At 44.1% G+C, this 23951-nt stretch overlaps 2 protein-coding genes and 1 long non-coding RNA gene across 8 annotated transcripts in view; 1 reads left to right on the top strand and 2 right to left on the bottom strand.

Annotated features, from left to right (window-relative positions):
• FKBP9 (FKBP prolyl isomerase 9) overlaps positions 1-14231 on the top strand; it is a 39922-nt gene extending 25691 nt beyond the window's left edge. Inside the window, exons 7-10 of the mRNA XM_077856256.1 lie at positions 3655-3841; positions 8369-8514; positions 10162-10325; positions 12859-14231. Coding sequence (XP_077712382.1) covers positions 3655-3841; positions 8369-8514; positions 10162-10325; positions 12859-13035 — 674 coding nt within the window. The 3' untranslated portion in view covers positions 13036-14231. The remainder of the gene's footprint in view (positions 1-3654; positions 3842-8368; positions 8515-10161; positions 10326-12858) is intronic.
• On the bottom strand, positions 12971-18582 carry LOC144288616 (uncharacterized). The gene is made up of 2 exons (XR_013356576.1): positions 15291-18582; positions 12971-15085 (listed from the first exon to the last, which is right to left on the bottom strand). It is a non-coding gene; the product is annotated as an uncharacterized LOC144288616 (long non-coding RNA).
• Positions 18583-21923: 3341 nt separating this feature from the next.
• The window catches only part of NT5C3A (5'-nucleotidase, cytosolic IIIA), a 55173-nt gene continuing 53145 nt past the window's right edge, over positions 21924-23951 (bottom strand). For all 6 annotated transcript variants that reach the window (XM_077856250.1, XM_077856249.1, XM_077856253.1 and 3 more), the window contains 2 exons: positions 23225-23425; positions 21924-22703 (listed from right to left, as the gene is read on the bottom strand). In XM_077856250.1, the coding sequence (XP_077712376.1) occupies positions 22602-22703; positions 23225-23425 (303 nt within the window). In that variant the 3' untranslated portion in view covers positions 21924-22601. The remainder of the gene's footprint in view (positions 22704-23224; positions 23426-23951) is intronic.

Below are 23951 nucleotides of genomic sequence, written 5' to 3'. Positions count from 1 at the left end.
GTGGGATAGCAGCCCCAAAAGATGTCCCCGTCCTATCCCTGGAACCTGTCAATATGTTACCTTACATGGTGGAGGGATTTTGCAGATGTGAGTAAGGTAAGGATCTTGAGATGGGGAGATCATTCTGGATCATCCATCCAGGTGGTCTTGATGTACTTACAAGAGCCTTTGTAAGAGGGAAGCAGGAGGTCAGAGGGAGGAGAAAATGCTAAGCTGCTGGCTTGGAAATTGGACAAAGGGGCCACAGGTCAAGGAGTGAAGGCAGCCACAGGAAGCTGGAAAGGCGAGGAAGCAGATTCTCCCCTGAATCCTCCACGAGGAACGCGTCCCTGCCAACACCTTGAATTCAGAATTTTGACCCTCCAGAGTTATGAGAATAGATCTGCATTGTTTTAAGCCACTAAATTTGTGGAAATTTGTTATACTAACAATAGGAAACTAATACAACCGTGAAGTGAAAATACACATCCACCTCCACTAATAAATACTAACAAAAATGGGATTACCTAGGGACACCTGGCTGGCTCAGTCGGAGGAGCATGTGACTCTTGATCTCAGGCTTATGAGTTTGAGCCCCACATTGGGTGTAGAGATTACTAAAAAATAAATAAACTAAAAAAATGGGATTATCTATACATATTACTTTGTAATTTTTCTCTTTACCTAATTTGTTGTGAACAACTGTCTATGCCAACAGGTATTTTTTTTTATGGTTGCATAGTATTTTAAACCATATTTCGCTCTTAGGTTTTTTACTCACGCATATAGGCATACTTCATTTTATTGCGCTTTGCTTTATTGTGCTTTGCAGATAGTATTATGGTTGGGTTTTTTTGTTTGTTTTACAAATTGAAGTTTGTGGCGACCCTGCATCAAGCAAGCCTATCATTGCGATTTTTCCAGCACTATTTGCTTGCTTCATGTCTCTGTGTCACATTTTGGTAATTCTTGCCATATTTCAAACTTATTCATTGTTATTATATTTGTTATGGTGGTCAGTGATCAGCGATTATGACTCTGAAAGGTCAGATGAGGGGCGCCTGGGTGCTTAGTGGTTGAGCATCTGCCTTAGGCTCAGGTCATGATCCTGGGGTCTGGAATCGAGTTCCGCATTGGGCTCCCTGCATGGAGCCTGCTTCCCCCTCTGCCTATGTCTCTGCCTCTCTCTGTGTTGTTTCATGCATAAATAAATAAAAATTTAAAAAAGCTCAGATGATAGTTTATATTTTTTAGCAATAAAATACTTTTAGTTAAGGTATGTACATTGTTTTCGAGACATAATGCTATTGCACCCCTAATAGACCACAGCATGGTAGAAACAAACTTTATTATATGCACTGGGAAGCCAAAACAATTCACCTGACTCGCCTTATTGAACTATTCACTTTATTCCAGTGGTCTGGAACCAGACCCACAAAATCTCTGAGATATGCCTATACCATTTTTTGCTAACCTGCTTAGGAATAGTTGATACAGTATTAATTTTGCTTTTGCATTCTTTTCACTGGTGAGCTTGTGGCTGGCCTGGCTGGCTGTACACATTAATTTTGTTCTTCTGACTACTACTGATATATGTGTCTTCAGAATTTTCTTAGTAGGGTCTATTCAGAGGATCTATGAGGTATCAGGTTGGTTGGAAGCTAGGGTGTACTGTGGAGAAACATTTTTTTTCTCCCTGACCTAAATTTCTTTCTTTTTCTTCTTTTTTTTGAGTAAACTCTACCCCCCAGTTTAGGGTTTGAACTTACCACCCCAAGATCAAGAATCACATGCTCTCCAGGCTGAGTCAGCAGGGCACCCCATTTAATTTCTGATGTGTAAAGCCATACCAGGTCACATCTTAAGACACATTCAATAAACCTGGCTTCATTTCCTGTTTGTCTAGTGTCTTGATGCTCCTTGGTTTTGTATCATGTAAACTTCTACTCAAATACATACAGAAATAGACAAATATTTTCTGAGTATTCAGGCTTTGTTATGCCCTCAGGATTAATCCTTCGTTTCTCTAAAAATAATATATTAATGGAAAACATTTGCTTAAGTTATTTTTTTTGTTTGTTTGTTTTTGTTTTGGCTTTCTATCAAGTATGTGACAGAGCTCTGCAAAGAATTATATTATATAAGACTCTGGGAAGCATCTGAAGACTCATAAATTTTGTGGGCATGAGGCTGCTTCATCCCAAATCATATGTTGTTGTGGGGGCAGGGGCACTCTGACAAGGACCACCCAGGTGCTCTTGCACAGGGGTGGGGGGGGGGCACCTCTGTCTTCTTTTGATAAGTGTCTCCCTGGCCTCCTTGTGGGGTTTGCATAGGACCTAGTGCTAATCCATCAGGGACTGGCCCAGAAAGGGTGTCAGGACATGGAGGACATACCATGGGGCCAAGCATGAAGTAAACAGTGAATAAATACTTGTGGAAGGAATGAAATGCTGGGCTCCCCGTGGGGTTCTCCAGCTCCATTCTTGGCATTTCATTTTGTTGAGGCAGAGACACAGGCAGAGGGAGAAGCAGGCTCCATGCAGGGAGCCCGATGTGGGACTTGATCCTGGGTCTCAAGGATCACACCCTGGGCTGAAGGCAGTGCTAAACTGCTGAGCCACCTGGGCTGCCCTAAAAATAAAGTTTTAAAAAAATGAGAGAATGTGTCTGAAAAATACTTTGGTAAACTGTAAAATGCTATTCAGATGTGAGATAACGTTTTCAAAAGTGGAGATGATAGAAGAGAAAAATATACTAATAGTTTTTTTTTTAAGATTTTATTCATTTATTCATGAGAGACACAGAGAGAGAGAGAGAGAGAAAGAGAGAGAGAGGCAGAGACACAGGCAGAGGGAGAAGCAGGCTCCATGCAGGGAGCCTGATGTGGGACTCAATCCTGAGACTCCAGCATCACGCCCTGGGCCGAAGGCAGGCGCTAAACCACTGAGCCACCCAGGGATCCCCTATACTAATAATTTTGTGTAGAACAGAAACGATGTGTTATAAGAGTACTTTATGAACTGTTAGATATATTGTATCATAGAGGAGTCTATATGGGCCGGTTTTGGCTGGGAGCTTTCCCCTGTGACGTTTCTGTTAGTTTCTCTTGCACAGCAGTAGCTGTCAGCTGATTTTCTCATCTCTTAACTTCAGTGGGAACCAGGTGAGCCTTAATTTGGCTGCGTTTAGTTTCCGCATCTGTGATGAACTTAGCCATACATCTTTCAGGTTCAGCGATCCCATGGGGCTGTAGCTCAACGTCTTTAACAGTTCAAACTGTGTTCTATAACTGGCTGCATGACCGTGGGCAAGTCTGTGCCTCAGTTTACCCATGAGGGTTAGGTTACTTCTAACAGCTCTTCCAGCTTCGATCTCTCAGTATTCTCTAGGTTTTTAATTTTTATTAAAGATTTTTATTTGTTTATTCTTGAGAGACACACAGAGAGAGGCAGAGGGAGAAGCAGGCTTCCCGGGGAGCCTGATGCAAGACTCGATCCCTGAACCCCAGGATCACCACCTGAGCCAAAGGCAGACACTCAACCACTGACCCACCACCCAGGTTCCCCTCTCTAGGTTTTCCTATCGGCAGTCCCGGGTCTCTCCCTGGAGGTTTGTGGGAACGTACCTGGTGACACCGGGGTCCCTCATTAATTGCCTGTGTCTGACCTTTAGGGAACATCCCTGGTTCGGCCGTGCTGGTGTTTGACATCCACGTGATTGACTTCCACAACCCTTCAGACTCCATCAGCATCACCTCCCACTACAAGCCCCCGGACTGCTCCGTGCTGAGTAAGAAGGGGGATTACCTCAAGTATCACTACAATGCCTCGCTTCTGGATGGGACTCTGCTGGATTCCACGTAAGGGCCCCTGGGGACAGGAGGGGAGTGAACTTGGTGGATAACAGCCATAGGCTCGCATGGTTCTCCTTTGCTCTTCATCACATACTGGTTGAGGGCGTTTCTCTCCATGCTTCCCCATTGCGTGGAGCTAGCTGATATCACTACTCAGGTGCATTATTCTACAAGTTCCCTATGAATGGTTGCACCTTGCTTCTGTGAAATTGTCTTTCTGAAAAACAGATGTCATCTTCTAACTGCTGTCTTTAAAAATTAACCCACAGCTACATTACAAACTCCATAGTCTGGCACATTAGGCTCTATTTGTCAACTCCATTCTGCTGGACTGGTCTCATCTTCTGCTAGGTGGAAGCTTTTGCCTTCTAGGTTTCCATGTGTAGTGGTGCAAGATGTGCGCTGCTTAAACCCTTCTTTCCAGCCAACTTCTGCCCTGGCTAAGATGTCCTCCCTTTTCCAAGTCTTTCCTTAATTCCTAGGAAGAATCAGCTGCTCCCACTTCTGTGTCTCATGTTTTTTTTTGTTTTTGTTTTTTAAGATTTTATTTATTTATTCATGAGAGACACAGAGAGAAAGGCAGAGACACAGGCAGAGGGAGAGGCAGGCTCCCCACAAGGAGCCCCATGTGGCATTTGATCCCGGACCTGGGGATCATGCTCTGAGCCAAAGGCAGATGCTCAATCGCTGAGCCACTCAGGCGTCCCTGTGTCTCATGTTTTAAGTTATTATTTAACATAGTTATTTATTTTTAGTTATTTATTTTTGTTTCAATCTCTGTTGCTGGTCTGAATACCTTAGAGAAACCCAACATGTTTATTCATATTTTTATTCTTTACACCTAGCCCAGAGCATAACTAATGCAAAGGGAGCATTTTATAAATGTTAACTGACTGAGATGAATCTGATATTTTATTAATAGGAATCAATAGTATAAACTAGTATCATTAGCCAGTTTGGGTAAAAAGGAGCTTTATGCTTCTTATGTTTCTGAATCTTTATTTTTTTATTTTTTATTTTTTTAAATTTTTATTTATTTATGATAGTCACACAGAGAGAGAGAGAGAGAGGCAGAGACACAGGCAGAGGGAGAAGCAGGCTTCATGCACTGGGAGCCTGACGTGGGACTCGATCCCGGGTCTCCAGGATTGCGCCCTGGGCCAAAGGCAGGCGCTAAACCGCTGCACCACCCAGGGATCCCCAGTTTCTGAATCTTTAGATGTAGTTGTATGTTAGTAAAATATTCTCTTCTGGGAAAGAAACATTTTCAGCCTTTCTTTATATCTCCGTATAAGTATATCCATTTTCATACAGAGCCTGACTCAAGATTCCTAAGTTTGGGCTTGGGGAGAGAGAACGGCTTCATGTAAATAAGTATGTGTTGCTGTATTTATGCTGCGTGGGGAGGGCCTTCTCTCCCTCCCACCCGCCCCTCTGCCTTCTAGTTTCAGGGGACATTGTGTGTGGCTGGCGAGAGCCAGACATGGAGACGGAGCCCTAGGGACATGCTCTTCAGAGCATTCTCTCTGCTGCTATGAGAGCCTGTATACTAATGGATTCCTGTTTTTCATCAGATCTAGAATGTGTTGATTATTAGATGCATCATTTTATGCATCTTTAAGATCTGCATAAAAATGCTGCCCCCAAATTAACATGATGTTTTTTTTTTTTTTTTTTTTTATTTATGATAGTCACAGAGAGAGAGAGAGAGGCAGAGACACAGGCAGAGGGAGAAGCAGGCTCCATGCACCGGGAGCCCGATGTGGGATTCGATCCCGGGTCTCCAGGATCGCGCCCTGGGCCAAAGGCAGGCGCCAAACCGCTGCGCCACCCAGGGATCCCCAAATTAACATGATGTTAATGATAAAGTGTATCCCAATTACAGAGAGGTTAAAATGTGAAAATACATGCATTATAGAATCAATGAACTATGAATTAGCTTCTGGGGCTCAGATATACCAGGACCTCTTTTATAGCAAACCTCCTTGCATTAGTATTAGAAGCCTTTGGGGGGCAGTGGAGAAGAAGCATGGCCTGTCGTTTGGGGGATCAAGGGACCATATGCATATGAGAATGATCCACAAGGTTAGAGTAGTCTGTAAGGTCAATGGCTTGCTGTCCTTGCTCTTGCTAATGCCCATATTCTTATCTGGGGCTCTGACTCTGGGGCAGGGGGTCGGGAAGCGGGGGTGGGGGTGGTGGGGAGTGGGGGGTGGTGGTGGTGGTGGTGGTGGTGGAAACTGAACAAAGGAATTCCTTCCCAGTGGGTTCAGGATATGCTTCTCATGTAGGGCGGGGGTGGGGGGGGAATCAGCCTTCCTGCCTTCTCATGTTTGGCGGATTCACAACATTCCCACAGAGCATCCGGGAGCCACGTAATGTTCCTTGGTCTTATCAGACTCCACCCTCTACCACGAGAGTCATTTGCGGTCCCTGTAACTCTATACTGCAGAGTAACATCCGGCATCCCTGCTGGTCTGGTCTGAGTGTAGCTTCAGTATCAAGGGGAAATGGGGCCTGTGGTGGGTGTGAGGTGGGAGAGGAAGGGGGTGAGACCTGCCCCACCCCGGCCTTCCGGCCTTCCGTGGGCTCTGTAAACAGGGAGGCAGGTGCTGCTGAAGCTGGCTGCTGGGAGGAGGAAGGGGACCACGGGCGAGAGCCAGAGGGCGGCAGGTGGGGAGCAGGAAGCCTGCAGTGGCTGGGCCGTGGGAGTGCGCGGAAGGAATGAGGAGAATGTCAGAGGCAAAACTGGCAAAACAAATAAATAAAAATAAAATAAATAAGAGGCTGATCTGAGGGGGAAAAAAAAGAAAGACTTAGTGGGGCACTCAGAGGTGACCCGGGAAAGCAGAGACATTTGCTTGGAGGATTTTCTTCATGTGTGTTTAAGTTGGCCTCAGACTTTGGTAGCGGAGAGCTAAAGGGGTTTTTGAATATTCTGGGAGACTGTGAAACAGAGTAGTCCCTGGAGAAAGGCAGTGCCAGGGTGCCTCCGCCTGCTGACAAAGAAGGAATTGTGCCCAGGCGGGAGGGCCCATCCTGCTCCCTCCCACAGGCCTTGGGCCAAGGCCCCCCCGCGCCAGAGTGGACTTTGTTTTGACTTTGTCCCAGGTAAGACAGGTGCAAACCCTGGTTTGGTGTGTCGGTGCCTGACGACCAGCTTGAGGAGGCAAAGTGGCGGTAGCCCTGCACCCAGGGGAGGCTGGGGAGCCTAGAAGGGGCTGTGACCTGGAGGGGCTGTCCCTTGCATGCTGTCGCCACCTGGGAAGGGGTCCCCATGGGGCTCTGAGGAGCTTGGAGAGGCTTTTCCAGCCTGAGATTGAAGAATATCTCCATTGTTTGTCTTTAGGAGGTGGGGGAGCGTACTGAGGTACATGTGGAAACATTTATTTTCAGTAGTGACTGAGGTGATAGAGCCACCTTTGATTTATGTGGATTTCCCAGGGACCGTGGACATCCAGAGTAATTTAAATCATGGCTAAAGTTAAACTTTCAGTTATTTTTCTAACGTCAAAACCTATTACAGATGCAAGCGTTTCACATACTCAAGGCCATCCATTTACTGAGCTCTTTGTATTTGTTCTCCCCCGTGCCAGCATGGCCCATTATTTACCACTGAGAATACCCCTGTGAGGTAGCTACTATTATCTGCAGTTTATAGATGAGGAAATGGAGGGATTTTCTTTTTCACGGTCCAATTAAGTGTCAGAAGCAAGATTCAGACTCAGGTCTTGCTAAATCCAAAACCCAGGGTCGTAACTATATTACAAATTTTTCAAATTCTCATGAAAATTCCTTACTAGGATAGTGATTAAAATATTGGGCACCTGGTGGCTCAGTCGGTTAAGCAGCTGCCTTCGGCTCAGGTCATGATCCCAGGGTCCTGGGATGAGTCCCGCATCAGGTTCCTGCTCAGTGTGGGGGTGGGGATCTGCACCTCCCTCTCCCTCTATCCTCCCCACCCCCGCCCCCACTCCTACTCTCTCTCATGCTCACTCTCTTTCTCAAATAAATAAAACTTTAAAAAATAGAAAAGTTGTAAGAACAGCACAAAAAATTTCTTTCTCCCTGGAATCATTGGAGTTGCCACCATGATATCCCACCACCCCGAGTACTTCAGTGTACATTTCCTACAAATACAGACATTCTCCTGCATAATTTAACACATACTTCATAACCAGAATTAACACTGATATGTTACCATCTTTAATCCTCAGACCCCACCTAAGTTTTGCTAGTTGTTCCCATAAGGTCTTTTATCCTTTATAGCAAAAGGATCTCACTCAGTATGCTCCAGTGTTCTGGAATGGCTTCTTGGTTTTCCCTTGATTTTCTTCACACTTTTGAAGATTATAGGTTCGTTATTTTGCACAGTGTTGCTCAGTTTGGGCTTGTCTGATGTTTTCTCCTGATTAGACAGGGGTTCTGTATCTTTGGCAGAAAGATCACAGAAGATATGTGTTCTTCTCATGAAAACATTCAAGGACCAGTGGGTTGTTGACCTAATCAGGGACTCCTCTGTTTCATTTTCAGGTGGAATTTAGGCAAGACGTATAATATTGTTTTGGGATCCGGACAAGTTGTGTTGGGAATGGATATGGGTCTCAGAGAGATGTGCGTTGGAGAGAAACGGACAGTGATCATTCCACCCCACCTGGGCTATGGGGAAGCTGGCGTGGGTGAGTAAGCAACAGCATTACGGAATGCTTGGGGCATATTCACAATCTGAATGTTGTGCTTTTGGGGTGCCATATTTAGAACCGCAATATGCTCTTTCCATTTGTTATTATTATTTTTTAAAGATTCTACCTATTTGGGACGCCTGGGTGGCTCAGTGGTTGAGCATCTGCCTTTGGCTCGGGGCATGATCCCAGAGTCCCGGGATCGAGAAGTCCCTGCTTCTTCTATTTAAAACCCAAAGAATCAGGGCCATCTTCTCCAGTGTTTTATGCTCCAGCTCTCTGGAGATGGAGGAGGTAGGAAGTGCTAACTTATAAGAAACATATACTTTGGATCGATTTTCTCTTTTTCACATTTTTTAAATAATTGTGAGTATACTGTCTGTTAGGGGTACCTGGCTGGCTCAGTCTGTGGGGCATGTGACTCTTGATCGGAGTCGTGAGTTTGAGCCCTATATCTGGTATAGAGCTTACTTAAAAAAGAAAACAAAAATATGCACAACTGCCTGCTAGTCCCCCTGGTCTAAGAAGAAACACAAAAAATGTGTACCCTACATGACTAAGTAATATTAATTATAAATAATTATGACATATAATAATTTCAAATAAGACATTTTATATATATATATATATATATATATTCACGTACTCATATAATCTCTTTTGGGCCCATTCTGTATATACTGTTCTCAGATTTGTGTTTATATCATATTTTAGCTTAGGATTTTAAGGCATGCTGTACTATTTTTAAGGTTCTATTACAGGATTTATTGAAAAGTTCTACAATTGTAGTCTCTATTAGTGGCTTTCAAACTTTTTTTCACCAAGACATATAATAAGAAATACATTCCATGGGAGCACCTGGGCGGCTCAGTTGGGTAAGCACCTGACTCCTGGTTTCGGCTCAGGTCATGATCTCAGGGTCCTGAGGCGGAGCCCCGTTTGGGCTCTGCTATCAACAGGGAGTCTGCTTGAGATTCTCTCCCTCTCCCCCTACCCCACATGTGTGTGCACACACTCTTTCTCTCTCTCTCTAAAATAAATAAAATTTAAAAATCTTGGGGAAAAAAATACATTTTGTCTCCCCATCTGTATTACACATTAACACACAATTTATACGTATGTACATAGACATTTAGTTTTACATATAAAGTTATTAAACTCAAGTTCCATAAAACCATACCTATCCTTTCTATGTGCAATGTACCCTTATCTATTTTATTCTTTAATTAAAAAAAAAAAATGCTGGGATCCCTGGGTGGCGCAGCGGTTTAGCGCCTGCCTTTGGCCCAGGGCGCGATCCTGGAGACCCGGGATCGAATCCCACGTTGGGCTCCGGGTGCATGGAGCCTGCTTCTCCCTCTGCCTGTGTCTCTGCCTCTCTCTCTCTCTCTGTGTGACTATCATAAATAAATAAAAATTAAAAAAAAATGCTGGTTGATATCCTGTAAACGGATTTCATGACTCACTAATGGTCACCATCTACAGCTTGGAAAAAACCACTTGCTGGCTTAGAACTTTCTTGCTCTCACAAGAAATGTTCGCCATCCAGGAGGCAGCTGGAGCCCTGGTTGGGGGGGAGGTTCAGATGGGCATGCTTGCCGTCTGGTGGCACTAACGCTGTCCCCTCCCCTGTTGGTGAGACAGATGGAGAAGTGCCCGGCAGTGCTGTCCTGGTGTTTGACATTGAGCTGCTGGAGCTTGTGGCCGGTCTGCCCGAGGGGTACATGTTCATATGGAATGGCGAGGTGTCCCCCAACCTCTTCGAAGAAATCGACAAGGATGGTAATGGAGAAGTCCTCCTCGAAGAGGTAACTGACCTTTGAAGGAAGCAGGACTTCTAGGAGCCTGGGGAGCCTTACTGGGGCAGGAGATCCGTTCCGAGTGTGAATGCTTATTTCTCGTGATGATGGTAACTGCACACGGTCGTGTACCACGCAGTTCTATACACACTCTCTAAACTGAAGCTCACAATTCCTCTTTGAAGAAACCGAGGCCCTGAGAGGTACAGGGCTTGATTCCAGGGCTCATAATTCAGTTCTCAGTTCCTGGGTGCTCACTGTGTGCCTGCATTGTGCTGAGTGTTTTTCACATATATCATCTTGCCTGGCCCTTGTGGCAGCCGTGTAATCACCATCCCCGTTTCAGAAGCAGCAGCTGTGCCCAGAGAAGGTAAAGGACTTGCCCAGCGTCACGTAGCTACCCAGTGGTTTGAGGCAGGCTACATACCCCTGTCTTGATCATCTAGATCCTGGGTGGTTTCTTCTGCAGCAAACACCCCGTCGTGGAGCGGGACAGTTAGAGTCGCCTGTCCTGAGATACCCTGCTGAATGCCACGACTCTGCCCACCTACCTCTGCTTATTCAAGGCCGTGGCTCCAGCCTTTTCCACTTTCTCTCATGTCAGTCACATTTTCCCAGCTACTGGATTGTTCCCATTAGCCTAAAACCATGCTATTCTTTTCCCTTCTCTTGGTGCATCTTTCCATTTTATTTTTTTGCTTCTTTTATAGCAAAAATGTCCAAACTCTTTTCAACCCACTCCTGTCAGACCTTTGTCCCTCCATGTCACTGAACCTGGTCTTGCTAAAGTGACCGGTGCCTTTCAGGTTGCTGCAGTGGTCATGTCTCATTCTCCTTGTACTTGGGCATAGCTAACTGCTTTGCAGGATGCCTTTTCCCTGGCCTCCAGACCACACATTCTTGGTGTTACTTCTACCTCACGTCTAAGTCCTTCTCAGGAGTCTTCAGGTTGGAGTGCCCCAGCCAGAGTCCTGAGCTTGTTGTCTTCCCCACCTTATGTCACTTTTTGGGTGTTCTCACCCAGTCCCAGTGCTTTGTCATCCATAGCCCCATGGCTTCCAAACTTGTAGCTCCAGTCCAGTCTTCTCTCTCTAGAGACAATTCATACATCTAACTGCTCACCTGATAGCTTCACTTTTGGAACCCCTGATACCTCCCTCCCCTGAACTTGCTTTACCCAAAGCCTTCCTCATCTCCTTTGATGGCAACTCTGTCCTTCCAGTTGCTCAGGCGAGAGCACTCAGTAATCTTTGACGACTCTCTTTCTCACATAGCCTATCATAAATCCACCAGGAAGTCATTCTAGCTCCATCTTGAAAATGTATCCAGAGCCTGACCGTTTCTCACCATCCATCTAACTCTGCAGCCTCGTGGTCCAGTGCCTCCTGGCTCTGGCTTGGACCTCTATGGTCTTCCTGCTTTCGCCCTTGCCCCTCACAGCAGCTAGAATGATCCTTCTAAAACTTAAATTGGATCATGGCTTGCTTTGTCTCACAACCCTGCAGAAGCCTCTGTTTCCAAAGTCCTCACACTGGCCTATAAAGGCCCCACAAAGATTCTCCATGACCTGCTCAGTGTAACTACCACCAGCCATGCTCCCCCCTTGGGCCTTTGCTCCAGCTGTCTGCTCAGAAGACACTTCCTGGATAACTGTTTGGCTCATTCCCTCCCTTCAAGTCTTTGCACGAGTCTCCTTTATGCATTGGGGTTTTACCCTGACAGGTGGATGGGGACCTCAACCTGCTTCTCTACCTGTACTCTTGATCTTCCTTGCTTGGCTCTAATCTTTTGTTTTCTAGAGCATTTTACTTTCTAACTTAATATGTGACTTACTTATTTTTATTTATGTTCATTTCTAATTGTGTGTTTCCCAATCTGATATGCTAGAATTACAAGGGCAGGATTTTTTTTTTTAAAAGATATCTCTTGGGCAGCCCCAGTGGCCCAGCAGTTTAGCGCCGCCTTCAGCCCAGGGTGTGATCCTGGCGGCCCGGGATTGAGTCCCACATCAGGCTCCCTGCGTGGAGCCTGCTTCTCCCTCTGCCTTGTCTCTGCCTCTCTCTCTCTCTCTCTCTCTGTGTGTCTCTCATGAATAAATAAAATCTTTTAAAAATTAAAAAAAAATAAAGATATCTCTCTAGGATCTTGAATGGTGCTCAGCACACAGTAGACAATGTTTTTACTATATGAATGAATGAATGAGTACAGGCAGCAATGTTCTCAGAGGCTCAGGTGGTTAGATCACCCTTTGATGGAGAACTAAGTGTTGATTGGGAAAGAACAGATAGCTCTAGTCCCTGCCGTGTATTAGCTGCCTGGAACCTAGGGGCTCCTGGAGTCATTAGCCAGGGGTTTTCATCTGCATCTAAAGAAAAAAACAGGTGGTGTAGCTCACAGAATTTTGTCTGTTTTGTGAGCTCAGACCCCAAATTCTAGCCTCTGGACTCCCGATGCCCTGGGGATGCTCTCTCTGTTCGGGTTCCGTTCGGGCCCGGGTTCGGCAGCTGTGTCTCATGGTCTGTCCTGTTCCCTGTCTCTCTAGTTCTCAGAGTACATTCATGCCCAGGTGGCATCTGGCAAAGGGAAACTTGCTCCTGGTTTTGATGCTGAGATGATTGTGAAGAACATGTTCACCAACCAGGACCGGAATGGAGATGGAAAGGTCACGGCAGAAGAATTTAAACTCAAAGACCAGGAGGCCAAACATGATGAACTCTAAACCTGACTCGGGCCACTTGTGTGACACCAAGCCCCCTGTCGTGGCAGAATGAGAAGTGAGAGCGCGAGGGTCTCTCAGAAGGTGAATCGTCCACAAGTAGCAGATGGTCACATAGTACCTGGGGCATGTCAGGGATGGGTCGATACACATGGTGAGAATTTTAGGCCAAATGCCAGTGATATGAAACAAAATTGGTGCAAGGTGCTTTAGCAGGGGCTGCGTAGAGGGTGAAAAGGCTGTACTGTACAGTCAACCGCTGTTTTGTGAGCCTTTCAGGTAGTTTTGTTGTTAAAGGAAAATAGTGTCATACAGAAGTAACAACCATCTTGGAGGGAACAGAAGTGTCCAGAATAGCCACATAAAGAGGATTAACCTTTTTTTTTTTTTTTTTTAACTTGCTGGTGTTTTAAAAAGTGTTCTCCAGATGAGCAGAAAAGACAAGGAGCATATCCCAGCAGTATTCCCCCAAAGCCCCCAAAACTGTATCAGTGGCCTGTATAGGCTCTGGTAATGCCCAGCTTCCACCTTCCTGCTACACACACACACACACACACACACACACACACACACTTTATAGTCAGTTGTGCCTACCTATCGTGGTCTTCCAATTGGCTGAATAACTTGGAAGTTAAGAAAATTAGTGGACCAAACAAAAGGCATTGTGGGCTACGAGTAGAGCATTTGATTCTGTGTTTGCCATGCAAGATTATCTGCTTCACTGTTTCTTATTCCCATTGCTCTGTCCTCCCTGAATCTTTCGATCAGATAGATATGCACAGGGCTGGTGGCTGAGCCACGCTCCAGAGTATTTCATTATGACCAAGATGGAAATGTCACCCCAACAGGTAGATGAGCATAAACAAGGAGACATATTTCCACTCATTCAGTCCTGGAGGGGGAGGTGCTTTACAGCCCAGGGGTGTCAATCTATGTAGAACAAGGACACTATTACCTGCTAGCCTTTCCCCATGTTATGCGGTAACCACCTTGCTGCCTTACGTCCTCTGTTCCAAGTGGTGGTGGCATCCACCCTGAAGTAATCCATGGTTTTCCTTTTGAAACTGCTTTGTTTTACTAATTTAAACTGTTTTGTACTGATGTAGCCCTGAGATAGTTTGTGAAAATGCTGTGCACTCATTCAGTGGAATAAATGTTGGAAAACAGATCTTTTCATATATAAAAAAAATTGAATAACATCAGGTTTTGTGGAGTTTTATTTGAAGGCCAAGAGGAGCCCATGAGAAAAACACCTTGATTAGCCCTTGAGAATTCCCTTGAGGACTGCATCTCGTTAATTTGAAGGCATGTAAGGTCCGGGATACAGGGGGTGCGTCAGTTGGCATCCTCCTGGCAGGAAGCACGCCCTCCCGTGGGACTTTTGAAGAGAAGCTACCTAAAGGACTTTACAGAAGGGTGGGCAGGGCTCAGAGACCTAGTAAGGAGGTCATGATACCTGTTGGAGAGCAACATAAGAGGCCCTTCTCCCCCTGGGCCTGAAAGGTGAAGGGGAGCCACAGCCATGCCCACAACTGTGGCTGGCAGCATAGCAGAGTGGTGAGGGCAGAAACACCCCATTCTGCGTCCTGTCACTGGTGCCCACTAGCTGAACCCAGTCTGAAGCCGAAGGAAGAAGAGGCTAGGGGCTGGTATTCTTGGAGGCCAGCTTTTTGGGGTGCAGAGAAAAGTGGAGAATGACTATAGGGGTTGGAGTCAAAGCAAATGGAGAGTAACTGGCACACGTATAAAGAAAAATGTATGTTTTTCTAAAAGCAGATGTTACTATTTACTCTGCAGAAGCAACCTCAGAGACTCTACGCTTCTGGAAGGCAAAGGAGATGCCTGCCATGGCCTTCCTGGCTGCTGCTGTCATGGTAACTAACGTTCCATGACCTGTCTTCTACATAGCACACCGTCACTCAAGATTTTCTGTTTCACAGAATTCCTTCAGTGTACTAGATAGGTTGTAATCTAGCTAAACTGAATCGCCTTTTGGAATGCATTTGGCCTATAACACCTCATTATCCTTACACATCTCCATGAAGATAAAAACCTGATGCTGGGATCCCTGGGTGGCGCAGCGGTTTGGCGCCTGCCTTTGGCCCAGGGCGCGATCCTGGAGACCCGGGATCGAATCCCACATCGGGCTCCCGGTGCATGGAGCCTGCTTCTCCCTCTGCCTGTGTCTCTGCCCCTCTCTCTCTCTGTGTGTGTGTGTGACTATCATAAATAAATAAGTTAAAAAAAAAAAAAAAAACCTGATGCTTATTCTCTGCCCCAGATTTTTAGTTGGTCCTGTTTGGATTTCTTCACTGGCTATTTTCTTTGGTAGTGGAGATAGGTTGGCTGAATAAAAGATTTCTCTGGGGTAATTAAGGACTGTGGGCCCCAGAGCTTCAAGACTGGAGGGATTTTTTTTTTTTTTTTGAAGATTTTATTATTTGAGAGAGAGACAGCATTATTTATTTTGAGAGAGTGCGAGGGAACAGCAAATACCCCCACACACACCAGCTGAGCAGAGTGCAGCCCCACATGGGGCTTGATCCCAGGACCCTGGGGTCATGACCTGAGCTGAAGGCAGATGCTTAACTGACTGAGCCACCCAGGTGCCCCTTGTTTTTGTTTTTAAACTCTGCTGGCCTGGCTGCTGAGCTGAAACCTTAGTCTCCTCTGGCCTTCAGACTTAGATTCAATACTGGGTCTTCTTGGGTCTCCAGCCTTGACACCTGGGTTTTTGTTTTTTCCTTCTCCAGCCTTACTGAGGTGTAATGAACAAATAACATTATAAGATATTTAAAGTGTACATGATGATTTAATATAGTATGCTTACTTCTGAAAGGATTTCTCGGATGCCTGAGTGGCTCAGTGGTTGAGCGTCTGTCTGCCTTCCGCTCAGGTTGTGATCCCAGAGTCCTGGAATCGCGTCCCACATCAGGGTCCCCTCAGGGGGCCTGCTTCTCCCTCTGCCTAGGTCTCCGTGGAAAAAAAAAAAAAAAAGGATCTCTCCCACTTAGCGCTTTTTTTTTTTTTTTTGATGAGAACATTTAGGTTCTACTCTCAGCAAAGTTTAAAACTATACAATATAGGTCACCATGTTACTCATTAAGTCCTCAGACTTTATCTTATAGCTGAAAGTTTGTGCCTTTTTATCGACCTTTATTTCTCCTATCCCCCAATAACCACTTTTGTATTCTATGACTTAAGCTTAAATTTTGTTTTAATGCCACATATAAATGATACTGTGTAGTATTTATGGTTCTCCACATGGGGGTTGTTGTTGAGTGCTACCTGGGTGCTTCCATTTTTCCTGTTGCTAAAAGGACATTCAATAATCTGTGACTACGTCAGAGGCTTTAATCTCTGGAAGGACCAGCTGCTCAGATGGCCTCACTTTAGAATGCTGCTCCAACACTTGTTTACATTTGCATTATGATTGTAGGTTACAGCTATGCCAGCAGGAATGTGAATGCTCATCAGGGAGCCAAATATAGGGTAGAGATGCCGCAGAGCATTTCTCTTAATCATATCTTATACTCAATTTCTGTGTTGCTGCTTGAGGCTGCTTGGATCTCTTGATAGAACGAACGGCTGTTCACAAGCTACAGATTGTGACCACCTAACTTCTGACTTACACATATTCTGGACTTCAGGCTCTAAAGATGACATAGGTAACTGATGCCCAGTGGGAGAGTAAAGTATCTTCAGGAAACATGACATATGAGTAGGCATGTGACCAGTGTGCTTGAAACGCCACTAGGCTACCTTGCAAGCACAGGCAATCTGCATTATTTTGTTAAAACCTGGTGAGTTTTGATCTCTTATTATGGAGGAGTTTATAATATCTTTCAAAATTATTACTTAAAAGACAGAAAAAGATTTCATTTTGTCAGGAGAGCTGACGCAGGAGTCTATATAATAAGTGTTTACACATAGCACTTCAATGTCTTCGGTTTCTAGGAACAAGTTTGCTTTCTTTTTGTATGTATGTATGTGTATATTTGAGAGAGAGAGACAGATAGCATGAGCTGGGGTAGAGGGAAAGGGAGAGAGAATCTCAAGCAGACTCTGGGCCCAGTGCAGAACCCAATGTGGGGCTCGATCTCACGATCCTGAGATCATGACCTGAGCCGAAACCAAGAGTCAGACGCATAACCACCTGAGCCACCCAGATGCCCCAAGGTTGCTTTCTTTGAAGTCTTTTTCCTTGGCTTTCTTGGGGATCTGCATCTTTTTATAAATCAGTAATACCACTCCTTGGGATGGCTGGGTGGCCGCTCAGCAGTTGAGTGTCTACCTTTGGCCCAAGGCATGATCCTGGAGTCCCAGGATTGAGTCCCACGTCAGGCTCCCGGCATGGAGCCTGCTTCTCCCTCTGCCTGTGTCTTTGCCTCTCTCTCTGTATCTCTCATGAATAAATAAATAAAATCTTTTAAAAAAAATTAAAAAAAGAATACTGCTTATTTATTGCTAGCTGCAGGTATAAAGCTTTCATGCTTATTAAAATAATGTGTTTGATTCCATGTGGTCTTGGCCATTAATGTTGGAATTCTAATAGGTCAAGGCATTCCTTCCAGCTTACACTGGCCATATTCGGATCTCATTTAAATGCAGACATATAATGCATGAGTCCAGCCAAAATTTCTCCTTTAAGCTCTGGTCTATTTGTTATCTTCCCTTGTGTTCCTTACAGGCACCTCGAGCTTTGCATGTCTAAAAGAGAATGTACATTCCCACTCCCTTTCCAACACCCTCCCCCCAAGCCTGCTCTTCTTTCTTCCCCCACCCCCATTTGCTTAAATGAGACATCTGTGAGACCCTTCCTCCTCTCTCACCCTACACATTTAATCAAAAAGCAAGTCTTGTCATTTCTAAACCTAAACTACTGAAAATGATCCACTTTTCTCTGAATCCTACTATAATTTCTAGTTTAGGGGCACCTGGGTGGCTGTCGGTTGAGCATCTGCCTTTGGCTCAGATCATGATCCTGGGGTCCTAGGATGAGTCCCACGTTGGACTCTCTGCTCAGCAGGGAGCCTGTTTCTCTCTTCCTCTGCCTGTTGCTTCCTCATATGCTGTCTTTCTTTCTCATTCACTGTCAAATAAATAAAATCAATTAAAAAAATTTTTGAGTTCAGACTTCCGCAGCAGCGCGCTGATTCACTGGAGTGTATCTGCCTCAATGAATCTTCCACATGTCAGCTGGTGTGATCATGGCAGTCCGCTGCAGGGAGAAAAAACCAAACTCACGACCTACAAAGACCTGTGTCATCTGGCACCCTCACCTCCCATTCATTATTCCATTCTTCCCTTTGCTCAAAATACTACTAAACCAGTTCTCAGTTCTTTGAACACCTAAAGTTTTTTACTCCAGACCGTTTTCCCTCTTCCTGGAATGTTTCTGCTTCAGTTCCGCTCATGGCTGGCTCCTTTTCCTTCAGGCTTTGGCTGAAATATTATCTCCTCAGAGCTTTCTCTGGCTACCTTATCTAAAACAGGATCCTTGTCATTTGTGTTGGTTTCTTTTTTTTTTAAATATTTTAAAAAAGATTTTATTTATTTATTCATGATAGACATTGAGAGAGAGGCAGAGACACAGGCAGAGGGAGAAGCAGGCTCCATGCCAGGAGCCCGACGCGGGACTCAATCCGGGGACTCTAGGATCACGCCCCAGGCCAAAGGCAGGTGCTAAACGACTGAGCCACCCAGGGATCCCTTGTGTTGGTTTCTTCACAGTATCTTATTTATAATAGCCTACCTCTTTTTCCTGTCTCATCCATTAGGATGGAAGCTACACGAGGGCAGGAAGCATGTGGAATGTATTCATTATCGTGTCTCTAGAACCTAGCCCGTAGTAAGGACTTCAATATTTGTTGGACGAGTGACTGTTCATTTAATCAGTCCTCACCTCGAGTTCAGGCCCCACTTTAGAGATGAGGAAACCAAGGCATAGGAAACTTAGAAACTTACTAAATGTGGGGCACCTGGGTGGCTCAGTGGTTGAGCATCTGCCTTTCGCTCAGGTCGTGATCCTGGGGTCCTGGGATCGAGTCCTGCATTGGGCTCCCCACAGGGAGTCTGCTTCTCTCTCTGCCTGTGTCTCTGCCTCTCTCTGTCTCTCATGAATAAATCAATAAAATCTAAAAAAGAAGAAAGATGAAGACGAAGAAGACGAAGACGACGACAAAGAAGATGAAGACGAAGATGACAAAGACGACTACAAAGAAGACAAAGTAGATGAAGACAAAGAAGACGAAGACGATGACGACAAAGAAATAATTTGCTAAATGTCCTAGAGAGAATCTAAGACTCATCCAGGTTGGATGGACTTGAAGGCCTGTGACTCACACCTCAGGCATTTTTATCTTATCTATTAAAATTGTACCGAAATATTGGAATAACTATAAAACACAGTAGGACTGGTGAATCTTGAGTTAACCCTGGCCAAGTTTCAGGATTAGTTATTCAGATCCCACATATCTTTTCCTCCCTGATTCTCCATGGGGTATGCCAAAGAGAGAACCCTGAACCCCAAGTCTCTTTAAAAAAAAAAAAAACCCTTTAGGGGATCCCTGGGTGGCTCAGTGGTTTAGCGCCTGCCTTTGGCCCAGGGCGCGATCCTGGAGTCCCGGGATCAAGTCCCGCGTCGGGCTCCCGGCATGGAACCTGCTTCTCCCTCCTCCTGTGTCTCTGCCTCTCTCTCTCTCTCTCTCTCCTCTCTATGTCTTATCATAAATAAATAAATAAATCTTTAAAAAAAAAACCTTTAATAACCTGCCTAATCAACTCTGGTGTCTACTAAACATACCGTGGAATGCAGAGCCCTTGCAAAACCACTCTCATATAAACTAGTATCTCTGACAATTGTTTCTGTTTCTCAGTTTCATCAAAATTGTTCATCTCAGCAACGAAACTGCTTTACCTCATAAAGTAAACTTCAAAATTGAAAAAAAAAAACACCCCACAAAAAACCTAATTGCTTGTCACTTGTCCTTACCCCTAAGGGAAGGTTGTCTTGCCCAGATCAATCCTTTTATTTGCTAGTAACTTTCTTCTCCTACCCGCCTTCCTTTTTTTTTTTTTTTAATTTTTATTTATTTATGATAGTCACACACACACACACACACACACAGAGAGAGAGAGAGAGAGAGAGAGAGGCAGAGACACAGGCAGAGGGAGAAGCAGGCTCCATGCACCGGGAGCCCGACGTGGGACTCGATCTTGGGTCTCCAGGATCACACCCTGGGCCAAAGGCAGGCGCCATCTCCTTTAGAGAATGTGGTAGTTGCTACACGCTGCCAGTGTTCACTAAGTCTGCAGAAGAGCTTTCCGTTTCATCCATCCATCCAGACTGTGCTTATACTTTTGTGGATGGGTCATAGCTACCAATATTGAATACTTGTGCTTAGTTGTTCTAAATGCAAATATCAAACTTAAAAGCATACAGTGGCGTTGGTGAGTACATGTCACCCTCACAATGAAATATCGAGGATGTATCATTACCTTCACTTTACAGATGAACAAGCTGGGACACAGGTTAAATAATGTGTCCTGACCACAGTTACTGAGTGGTAGAAAGAGGATTCAAATCCAGTCTGACTCTATAGCCCATTTCCTTTTTTTTTTTTTTTTAAAGATTTTATTTATTTATTCATGAGAGACACAGAGAAAGGCAGAGACATAGGCAGAGGGAGAAGCAGGCTCCATGCAGGGAGCCCGATGTGGGACTCGATCCCGGGACCCCAGGATCACGCCCTGAGCCGAAGGCAGACTCTCAATGGCTGAGCCACCCAGGCGTCCCTATAGCCCATTTCCTAATGGTGACACTGAACTGTTCTGAAAACTGAACTTGAACACAAATTATTTTAAGCATCAATAGAAACAGGGGCGGTGAGATGTGACAGTGTCACAGGTATGTAGTAAAAGCAACAGGGGCCTTGGCTTGATAACCAAGTTAGATAGAAGCTAGAAGGGGCTATAGAGACTGCATGCCCTCAAGGCCTTCACTTTATAGGGAGGTGCCTGACCTATAGTCTTAGTAAAGGGTTAGGCCATGATGAGAACAGAGGTCATAACTTCAGTATTCTTTACATTTATGCCATGCACTATGCTTATTTGCAGAAGCATGCTATAATTGTAAAACAGTCAATACAGCAAACTCTAATAGCAATATGGGATAAAAAGCTATCATCAGATTAGAAATTCCCAACTCAAGCAGGGAATAGTCTACTTTTGGCCACTATAAACTCTGTTTTATTGTTTATTATAGAAAAGAGAGGTAGCGGTAGAAGATAAGAATGGGCTGCCCCAGGAAAAAGATTTTCATTGCCAGACCTTGCCTACCTGCCACATCAAATTGTACTAGAGACTGCAGACTGCACTGGATGTCCAGTACTAGTTGGAACATGCTCTGTATCACAGCTCAGATGCTTTAAGGAATTAGCAGCTTGTAGACTCTGGAGTGAAATAGAGTCAGGGTCAAATTTATCACAATGGCAAGTCTAAACCTTGTGGAAACCAATTATTGGGCAGCAGAAATTTGGAATGGGAAGTCAGACTGAAGACAGGAATGTTGGTTCCTAATTTAGCATACTCAGTTTTAGTTGACAGGAGACCCAGCTACACTTTGTTCCCTGCCTGTGGCCTATTTCTGAAACTCCGAGACTTAAAACAAAGTACTCTCTTTTACCGGTACTTTCAATGAGGGATAACGATTTTCCCTGTCCCCACCATTTTCTGAAGGGTTAATTCATTTCTTCTGCAACTATCTATCCTTAAACTTTTAATTTTAAGTTTAAAAATATTCACTCTAAATAGCCATTATGACCATGACACTTGGACTCATCCCACAGCCCCCCACACCCCCAACACAGACACAGGAAAAACACAGCAGGTGCTTAATAAATATTTGTTGAATAAATGATTAATAATTTTCTTGACAGTACAATTTAAAAAGGCTTTGCATTTCATGTGTATCATCAGTGCTTCCATACAGAACATTTTGTAATGATTAGTGACAGACATGTGGATACCAAACTGAGTGCCAATATTTTCAAACACTGAGTGCCAATATTTTCTGGTTAATACTGACTTTCACAAAACAAAATAACCAAACATAACACAATTTAAGGAGATGGTGATATCATCAACATAAGTCACCCAAATTACAAAAATGGCAACTTAAAATCATGCACATTATTTCACCATTTCATAAAATTTCTTTTTAAACTTATACAAACTCTCCCAGAGTAAAAAGTTTCCTCAAAAACCTCATGATAACATTACAAAATTCACTCTGGAAATGCAGGGAGTTATTTTTCAAATTTTGGCTTTATGATTTTCTTTTTAAATCTGTTAAAAAATATAGTTGAGGAGTGTGTTGAGAGAAATGAGGAAAAAAAAGGAACTTCCAGTTGATGGATTCAATGTCCGAAAATACCTCAGTAACAGAGAGAAAAAACTTTAAAAGCAATAACGCATTATAAATAGAAGTCTTTCAGCAAGATGAATAGGTGAGCAGTTCTTGCATCAATTGCACCCACAGGTGAGAGGTCTTCTTGAAGAATGCTTGTTTATAGAATCTTCTGTAAGATAGAGTTGGCTACATCCAATGACTCGTCTTTTACTAGAACAATGTCATAAGAGTCCATATACTTTTCTAAAAGCTCATCAACCTAATCAACAACAACAGAAAAATTAGATGGATATGCAGGAAGGAGAAGTAAATAGTTTCAGTGTTAATCTCATTGTTAGGTTCAATCTTTTGGGCAAAATGTAGTAAATTTAATTTACTTTCATAAAACTTCTGAAATGAAGAAATACTTTCAAACTTTTAAGACTCATGGACATAGAAATTATCCCACAGGGTGGCTTTACTTCCAAAGTCATTTCTCTCTAGGTAAGTGGTTCTCAACTGGGGAGACTGTGCCCAAGCAACACCTGGTAACATTGGAGACATTTTACACTCTCAAGATTAAGGAGCAGGAGAGGTTTCTAGTGGGGAGAGGCCAAAGAAGCCATCACAGTACCGACAGTTCACATGTGCATCCCAACTCCCTTAACTACACCAAAACAAAGGGATAAAGAGCAATCAAAATGTCTCTACTTTCTCACACATGTATAGTTAACAACTGCCTATTAAGTTCCACCCTTATTTTTCTTACAAAAAAATTAAATGACAGATCTATATACTTACTCTATCGTTTAGATATCCAATTTTCAGGATATGTTCAACGTTGGCTACTCCATCTGCCATTCTTATGTCCCCTTGGGAATCTCCCAGCAGAATGATGTTGCTATTGTCTTTTAGTCGATTGAAATATTCTGTGTTCTTCAAGGCACCATCATGTTTGTTAAATACATGAATTAGTTCGCCTTTAAATCCTTTTAGCACCCCCTATAAAAAACATAAATTCTATTGTTTTTTTTTTCACATTCATGATAAGTAAGGAGGGCTCTGAGAAGTTAATGACTTTCTAGAGACTACTTTAAATGTCAAACACAATAAATTGAAAATCCAATCTTTACTTTTCATTTGATTCCTAACTGGAAATGTATATCACAATGTACTGTTTTTTTTTTTTTTAACATTTTTATTTATTTATTCATAGACACAGAGAGAGAGAGGCAGAGACACAGGCAGAGGGAGAAGCAAGCTCCATGCAGGGAGCCCGATGTGGGACTCGATTCTGGGTCTCCAGGATCACACCCCAGGCTGCAGGCAGCGCCAAACCGCTGCGCCACCGGGGCTGCCCCTACAATGTACTGTTTTAATTAGAAGAGCCTGTTCAAATAGTATCAGTTCTAATTCTTTTTTTTTCCACCTATGGATGTTGTCTGAATTCAGAGTTGCTGCACTGAATGACATTAAACAAACTTTTTCTAATTTTAATATTAGTCTATAGCTTGGGAAGCAAGAGTTT

The sequence above is a fragment of the Canis aureus genome, chromosome 18, assembly GCF_053574225.1.
Source record: "Canis aureus isolate CA01 chromosome 18, VMU_Caureus_v.1.0, whole genome shotgun sequence".
NCBI classification, from domain to species: Eukaryota; Metazoa; Chordata; class Mammalia; order Carnivora; family Canidae; genus Canis; species Canis aureus.
The sequence above is the reverse complement of the archived record's forward strand: the minus strand, read 5'-3'. Positions and strand labels throughout refer to the sequence as shown.